Source organism: Anas platyrhynchos, chromosome 9 (genome assembly GCF_047663525.1).
Source record: "Anas platyrhynchos isolate ZD024472 breed Pekin duck chromosome 9, IASCAAS_PekinDuck_T2T, whole genome shotgun sequence".
NCBI classification, from domain to species: Eukaryota; Metazoa; Chordata; class Aves; order Anseriformes; family Anatidae; genus Anas; species Anas platyrhynchos.
The window spans coordinates 17,147,817-17,156,410 of NC_092595.1; the positions used below are offsets into that span (position 1 = coordinate 17,147,817).

The following is an 8,594-nucleotide window of genomic DNA, read 5'->3' on the forward strand; positions in this document are numbered from 1 at the left end:
GGCCTTGTTTTGTTTTCTCACCATTTCAGGTCACCTGATGTTTACTAGCAGGGAGGTAGAACAGTTAGTTGAGAGACCAGCTGTCTAATTGTTCACAGCTTCCTGGAGAAGTCCATGTGGATTACAGAAAGTGTTCTTGAGAGTCTTTGATTTTGATGATGGAATGGGATTTTCAACTTCTCAGCTGCTGTACCATCTTTGCAGAACATGCTGCGATTTGGAAAATTTGGGTCTTACTTTGTAGTCACTGGACTAAATAGATCATTGCAATTTTTTTATTACAAGAAAAAATGGTCATGGTTTTTGATGACACTGCTAGATTGAGAGAATCTTTGAAATAATAAGCATGTTGTACAACCTTTCTCATCAGGAGATGCTTTCTCTGCAAAAAAAAATTGAAAGCGATGTTTTTTTGCGTGTGCAAAATAATTTTGTCATCATTATAGTGACTTGCATATAGCAGGCAAATATTTTGTCATAAAGTAGCGCATAGCATTCATTGAGTGGCCCTTGGATCTTCCTTTGTGATTTTAACCATCTTTCTGTTCTGAGTCTTGCTCTAATTTATGTAGCTGATTGCTCAGCATGCCATCCAGCTACAGTGTGTTTTGTTGCATGGCACTCAAGTGTTCACACGTGTGTTTTGATGTGACCAGTGATCGGTTGGTTCCTCCTGCATGCGTCTGGCTACAAGCTTAGGTCCTTGAGATCTATGTGCACTTTCTTTACTCCTGCTTTGGCATTGACCGTCAAAGCAATTTGCATTTCTGGCTAATGGTCTGCAGTTGTTTCTTTCCATTGCTCTGTTCCTGCTCTGTGACTGTTCCTTACCCTGTCATGCTCTGGTTGCTTTTTGACATGTGGTTTGGGGTTCCATATATAACCATCAAGTTTGTAATCTTTTTGGTTGGCTTTCTCCTCTCTGTAACTGGCTGACTAGTTTGTAACCACTGCTTGGTGACCTGGTGTTTTTCCCCCACTTTCTCTTAAGGTAAGGTTTTCTCTTTATTTTTCCAGGACCTGGGTGTGACCAAAGTGGGCCACATGAAGAGAATATTACACGGGATCAAGGAGCTGAGCCGGAATACTCCTGTCAGCGAGGTTTAGCCTCTGTTTTCACAGCCTGTGTCTACCATTCCCACTAACTGCACAGCAGTCACCTCACAGAGCAGATGTGCTCACAACTGTCTCTACTGAACAGCCAAACTGCAGCTGTTCAGAGCTCATATCAACCAAGCATGGTGCTACCTTTTTTCCTGTGGGGTACGGCTGCATACAGTCAAGAGGCACCTTACCTGCACTGAGGCAGAGCCTCCCAGAAGAGAACTCACTTGCTGTTTGAAGAACCATGTCCTCCAACGTGGGAAGTTCTGGTTCCAGTGATAGTGCAGGACTCCTGAAAATTGCAACACAGCTACCTTTACTGGATAACTTCATCACAGTACAATTATTCAGGGCAAAAGATGTATTGGCCAGTCTTAGTTCAGGAGCATCTGACAGTCTTTTCAAACTGAAAACTTTCCTGCTCATCTGTATGTCATACCTGTATCTTAGAGCATTTCAGTGGGATGGAGCTTGTCCTTGTGTCTTACTAACCCATTTTTAACAAGCCTGTAGTTGCATGTGATTTGCATCAGAAATTCAAAGCCAGTATAGCCCTCCCCTTGCCAATGAACTCCCAGTGATTCTCACTCACGTACGCCTTGCAGCAAACAATGCATGTGGTTAAAACACCATGGTCTTCCCCTGGGCCTGGCTCTCCTTTTTCAGCCAGTCACAGTGGTACAACGTTTAGGTTTTCAGGCATCACAAACTATTTTTTGGAAATTCCTGACGCTAATTAAAGACAAAATTCTCAAGAGCCAAAAGATTACAGGAAATCCGCTCTGGCTGCCTTCATCTTCAGGAGACCAAGTGAAGGGGAGAGGAACACTAACTAGCTTTTTGGGCCATGCAAGAAGTGTAATGTAATGAAGTAAGATATGGAACAAGTTGCTCCACTTTGACGTGGGGAGCAGCATGACTGGCAAGAGCCAGGAATGGCTTGCTGTCCATTTGTTTCCACTGTTGTGGCCACAGAAAACAAAGCTCTTGCTTTTCTTCAGCTTGTAGTTGCAGACAGCTATTTTTCACAAAAATTACAGTCTATTCATAGTACTTGCATCTTTTGACCTGTCTTGGTTCTAGCAGCTTTTCCACCTTGCTTCTTTCTCTTCCTGCCTTGCTCCTTCACCCCAAGATGGATACTAAAAGATTAGGGTGGCTCAGTCCTCCTGGGTTGTACCTCCATGAGAGCAATCGTCCTGTCAATCAGGGCTCCTGTAAGAGTTCTGAGATAAAGAGAATTGTTACAGAGTGGACAAGCATCGTAATGAACACTGGAGTGTGTTGGTAAATAGCCTTTGGCACCACCAACAGTGGAGCATGGAAAAATCAGTGCCTCTGAATCAGAGTTCCTAGACGGCCTTCAAATTTCCACTGTATTGCCTGACCCCAGTCAGGTGACTGTTAAAGCCCGAAGACCAGCATGCATAACTATATTGCCATGTTTATCACTGCAGAAGGAATTTAGGAACATTCAGTGCTGTAAAGCTGGAGAGACAGCAGGAATTTTTAATTACTTTGTAATTTTGTATGGGTTTTTGTTTTTGTTTTTATTACAGTGGCAGTTGTCTGCCTATGGCTGCAGACAGAGAAATGGTTATATACACAGTGGCATGAAAGATAATTTCCTGAGGACATCTTTTTCTTTGTTGTTTCTAAGGATTTTATCAACCTGACCTCAACTCTGTAGTCACAACAACAATCAACCAAGTTATTTTATGTAAAGTCTTGTCTGTTTCAAAAGGTTGTGGGCTGATACCATGCTGGGCAAACTCCACTGCATTCTTTAAGGTTTCACCAAGGATTATTCTGACTTTCCCTATCTGTTTTTAACTCATTCAGCCACACGTCTCCTCTCAGCCTAGTGAGTTGACAGGATTTGCTCATGAGAAGTTAGAAGACTAAACATGCTTCATCAAACTAGCAAAATTTCTGGTATAAATACTGTGGACTGAGCAAGAAATATGTTCAGTTTTGCTCTGAATTTTTCTTCTATCTATACATCACCAATTACTTCCCTGGCCATATCTTTTCTTTATCAAAAACCCTGTTAATATATTGAATTCCTGAGGCATCGGATGAGTAAGAATAGTTGACATAAAGCGGTTGGGACACTGAGCAGCATCTGCATGAGAATGAGGAGAAACCTTCACTAAGTAGAGCCCCAGGATGCATCCTTCCTCACTGGTGGCAGTGAGGTGCAGCCCACTGCCTGTCCCCGGGAGCACGCCTGGTCAGGATGTTCGTGTGTCTGCCCGGCAGAGCGCAGCAGGGCGCACAAGGCAGGTTGTGGCTGTGGAGAGGGGGTGAGATCTGTGTTTGCTCCTTTATGTGCTGAAGGAGTTGTTGTTGCTGTGAAGTTTCTCCAGGGAACCTCGTGATTTAAGGTGTATAAACAGTATGCACTTGCCTTGTTGGCGTAGTTTCTGGGGGATAGATTCTTGCCTCATTAGAAACAGCTCCTCTCTGCTTTTCCTGCTCAGAGTAACAGGAGTCCAAAGAGTTATTACGTTCAGGCTTGTTCCTTCATTTGTGCCATATCTGGAGAGGCCTGAAGGCCATTAGCCATGTGCTATGGGTGGTGATTCCTGCAGAGACCAATCTTCCTTTCTTTTACTTTTATTTTCTGTCCTGTTGATAGGTTCAAATACTTTTCGTGTAGGTGCACACTTTATCGAAGCGTTCATAGCCAGTATATTCCTGTCTATTTCTTACTGAAGGCAGGGAAGGAGTTCTACCTTCTTTTAAGAGCTAGAAAATGGGATCCATATTTAACCTGAGTGCCTTTGAATATGTATTAAGGTTTATATCTAACAAAAAGTTGTAGCTCTGTGTCTCTCACTGGGAAAAACGCAGATTGCGGTTGCAGAGATTTTGTGAGTACATTAGGATGATTTGTGTCAAAAATCAGTGAGAGCCATCTGCAAAGCAGGCAGTCAGGCTGAGCTTCTGGCTACGTTATTCCGAGTTCCTCTTCTAGCATCTGATCATTTTTCTGTGGGAGAGAAATTCGGGAAAGACGATTAGACAGTAGACATATCTGTTTTGCCAAAAAACAAAACAAAACAAAAAAAAGAGACTCTCCTGCGGTCTCAGGTAAAACACCAGCTTGAGAGAAGCTAGAACTGCACACATCATGTGTATGTTTAGTCTCCTAAAAGCACTATTCTCGTGGAAGCTTTGTGCCACCCTCTGTTTATCAACCCTCCCTGTCAGCAGTGATTTGGAAGGAGCTGGGGCAGTGTCTGCGGTGAGCTGGGCGTATGGTTCCACGTGCTAGAATGAGTTTTCAGTACATTGTCTCACATTCTGGCACTGCCCGGGAAATTCACCCTGAATGGCAGGTTCTGGGGAATAGCGTGCCCTGTGTTAGGATGATTTGGGTCAGTGGGATTGCGTGCAGTGGAGACCAGAGGGTGCTTGGGCTCATGAAGGAGCTATCAGCAATGTCCTGCTCTGCCCGTAGGGAGGGCTGTTAGGCTAATGCAGTCCTTCTGGTTTTGTGGGGGGGATCTTGCAGTGCCCAGAGCGTGTGTCCCCACTGCGGGAGCCTTGCAGCACAGCAGAGCTGTGGCTGGGGGGTGCCAGCCCTGCTGCAAGAGCCTCCAGCTCCTTCAGTGCCCATCCTGGGAACGTTTCTGCACCAAATCGTACGGAAAGCTGTGTTCGTTGTTTTAGTGTTATTTAAAAATGTGCATACTCTCTATGTGATTTAAAAAGACTGTTTACACAAAATATTTTGTATCTTAAGATGTGTGTACTGTAAAAAAAAGAAAAAAAAAAAGGATGAAAAATGATGTTTTTCTACAACTGTCAGAAGTGACTGCATGTCTGTATCACCGTCCACCAACTGTTGTTCCTCAGGGGTCTCCGCGCCATTCCTGTGATCCTGTCAGAAGCATAGGGAAGCAAATGAATCCCTGTACAGTCTTGGGAAGAAGGTTTTGTGCCTTAAGAATGGGACCTGCTTCCCTCCTATTTATTGTGTTAATTTATACAGTTATTATCATGGAAATGTCTCTTGTATTTTTTTGTACATAGTTTACTGTTGATTGTTGTAAATAAGTTTTTCTTGTATATAAAGTAAACATGTTTCTGAGCTTCCAGTAAATATTCTGTTACTGATTTCATTGTGTGAGAAGGCTGCAATGCCCACTTGGTGGGAACCAGCTAATAAAAATCTGTGCTGTGATAAAATGGCTTTATCCTGAGTTGCATCAGAAGTTCAGAGCTGTTCCTTAGAGAGAAGTGAAATGGTAAATGCAGTAGTTGTAGATTAATTTTGTGTTGATGCAATTGATGTGAGGTAGTTTTATGTAGTTAATTTTTTATTGGCTCTGTCTGCAGCAAACAAAAGAAGAGGTATTGAAGAAATGATGGGTCTGCAGACGCCCGTCCTGGTTGTAGTTCCACCGTCTGCAAACCCGCAGCTGGATGGGAAGCACTCCCAGAAACTCGGTGTGGCATTTGTCTGTCAGTTAGTCATTCTGCTTTGGTGCTGGCAGGAGTGAGCAACCGAAATTCTCGTGTGCTCCTGGAGCTCTGGAGTCTGTGTGGGGTGACTACAGCTCCCTGATGGTGGTGCTGCAGTGCCTGGTGAGAGGGGAGCCGTTGTTGCTCTACTCTGCTTGGGCCTCTGTGCTTTCAATTTATTGCAGGCAATAATGTACAAAGTAACTGGAACAAGTGAAAAAATATTTACAAAAATGTGGGAGAAATTAATTTTATCATGAAATGTGGAAATTGACTGCCATAAAACGATACCTGTAAACTTGAAGCTGAAGGATTTGGGAGTGTTTGGCTGAGCAGTCCACGTTATCTCGTTGTGATGGGCTTTCTTTTCCATCTGTACCGATTGATGTGTTTGTAAGATGTTGACAGAAAACACTAGACAGGTTGCTTTTAAACTGAGAGAACGGTCATAGAGTTTCACAGTGCTGTTGCAAAAGCAAATGGAAAGTAACAAGGTTGTGAATATTTTCTCTGTGTAAAAGACCTTGTACTGGACAGTTAAACTGAAGGATATACTTTGTCTTTTTATGGAGGGAATAGTTTATGTGACACGAACATAAGAAATCATAGTGATGTTATATACTGTAGCAAGATGAAAATGGTAAAAATTCATCATTAAAATGTTAGTTCTAGTAATAAAGAGAAAAGAAAAATTACTGCATTTGCTCACACACGTGCTGGACCTGAGTGTCAGGCTCTGCATTAAGCACCACCGAAAACATGCAAAGGAAGAAGCAGCAGAGGGAGAAGGTACGTTTACTCCTCTGATGCAGGTAATTAATTTTGGTCTTTTTTTATTTAGGTGGCAGAAAGCAGTAGGAAGAAACTCTTTGCCCCACTCTGTGTCATTACTGGGTTATCAGGGCTGCTGCTCAGGGCTGCGGTCCTCTTGGTTTGATTGATAGCAATCTAATGGAACTTGGGACGGTGGAATGGGTCGGGAGGGGTGTGTGCTATAAAGATCTTGAAGTACCAATGAGGATTTTTTTTTTTTTAAACTGTTTTCTGGCTTTTCCCCATCTTGTCATGTGTGTTGTTGGGTTGCAGTTCATATGTGTTTTGTTTTGTTTTGTTTTTAAATACAGTATAAAGCATCAGGAGAGTTGAGCCGTCCAGGAGATCTGCTCCCACTGAATGGGCAACACTGGAAGCAAACAGGTTTAGAGCAAGTCCTGTCATTCCTTACTTGTAAAGTAGCTTAAGCATTATAAGGTAAATTCTTTGTTTGGCTGCCCTGTACCTTGTTGGGATTAGTAACCATGTGCCCTTCTGGGCCTTGGGCAAGCTGAGATATTTAATTCTCATGTGGGCAGAATGAAGATAAAATGATAATTATAGGTTAAAAAAAATAAAAAAATAATAATAAAAAAAACCACGGTAGTTTTCTAGCAACTTCTCTCTGAAGAGTTCCAACATTTTTCTGTCTTATCAGGTGACCTTTAGTAAAGTTGTAAAACCTTAAGACCATAAGACCTTTAGTAGGTAGTAAGTTGTGTCTTCATAAGAGAGGAAAAAGTTGAAGAATTTGCTTATGACCTCAAAGACACGGTGTTTCTGTAGACTTCAGAGTCAGTTGTAGCATACAGATTTAGGCTTCTTGTCCTCAGAAGCAGGTTGGCAGCCAGGCTGTCTGAGGAGGAGCAAGAGCAAGTGTCTCCCTTGCGTTAAAAGCCATGCACAGCTGCAGCCTCCAGTGGGAATGCAGTTGAGCAGATAGCATCTGGGGCATCACGGGCTAGGAGGGCCTGTCAAGGGAGACCTTTCCCTCTGCACAAGGTGTAAAATTCCTCTTGCTCCTAAGCTGCAAACTGGATTTACAGCGGTACTTCTCACCTGCTTGCTGAGGACATGCTCTGAGCTGCCTCCCTGCCACACAGGCTGTCCAGAGAAGTGCTTCTGCATTCCTGACAACATGAGCCTGTGCTCATGTGTGAGCTGTGCAATGCTGTGGCTTCCAAGGGCCATTTCTCTTAGGAAGAGTAGCCATAGGGGTCTAAAGCTTTAACTTGTCTTCCAAGAGGCGTAAGAGTGGTCTGGTTAATCTAGCGCTGAGCATACTACCCAATCTTTCCCCTTCTGGTGTCTGTTTGGAACTCAGTGTCTAGTTTTACACAAGTTGATGGGGAAAGGTGGCTCAGAGAACACTGTTTCTGCAATTTTTGCAAGAAATCAGTACCCAAGATGTGAGGGAGACCTTGGTAGTGCTCTTGCAGGGAGAGGCTCCAGTGCGCTTTTAGGCAGTATGCTTAGTGATTGTATTGCTCAGTGAATTATTCAGATTTGGGCTTGTTACATGTTAGAAGCTGTTATGGCAAAGCAGAAAGAACTGTTGGATGCAGCATAGAACTGGGTTGCTGACAAACTGTGATCTTGAGGTCTTGTAGCTTTGCCACACTCCACTGTTGAGTAGTGCTGTATGGAAGGTGGATGCTGATACTAAACTGTGTTGCCTAAAAGACACAGGAATTTGGATTAACTGAGAAGGAAGGAAAGTTTTGAATATTAACATTTTAGTCTAATTTACATATATATTCTATTTTGATAACTTATGGAAAATTACATTTTAAATTACAATTTTAATTAGGAAAAACTAGATTGAGCACTTCTGCTGAAGAAGCTAAAGGCTGAGAACACATTTGAGAGTCTTCCAGAAAATTTCCTCTAGAAGAAGAAGAAAACAAAGCTTTTGGCTGCTTTATACAGAGGATATCTTTAAACAATGAAGTCTGAACCATCCATGATACTTCTTCACTCTGGGGAAGTGATTTCCTTTGATTATTCCTGTCTGTTCCTAATACTGTGTGAATCAGGACTTTCCACTGTGTTAATTAGAGTGACACGGAGCCTCCTCTGTCTTACCAGTCCTGTGAAGTTTCTCTGTTTGTTCCTCTTTACAATCCTGTAGTGCTCCTCAGAAAAATTGCTCTTTTAATGAAAGTTGTTTAGAAAGTAGTGAACCCAGCACTGTAACTGTTTAG

General features: G+C 42.7%; 1 protein-coding gene across 9 annotated transcripts in view; it reads left to right on the top strand.

The window, feature by feature from the left end:
• Positions 1-5,229, top strand: part of DGKD (diacylglycerol kinase delta) — a 62,895-nt gene extending 57,666 nt beyond the window's left edge. For all 9 annotated transcript variants that reach the window (XM_027464454.3, XM_027464452.3, XM_027464453.3 and 6 more), the window contains one exon: positions 1,018-5,229. In XM_027464454.3, the coding sequence (XP_027320255.1) occupies positions 1,018-1,145 (128 nt within the window). In that variant the 3' untranslated portion in view covers positions 1,146-5,229. The remainder of the gene's footprint in view (positions 1-1,017) is intronic.
• Positions 5,230-8,594: the final 3,365 nt, after the last annotated feature.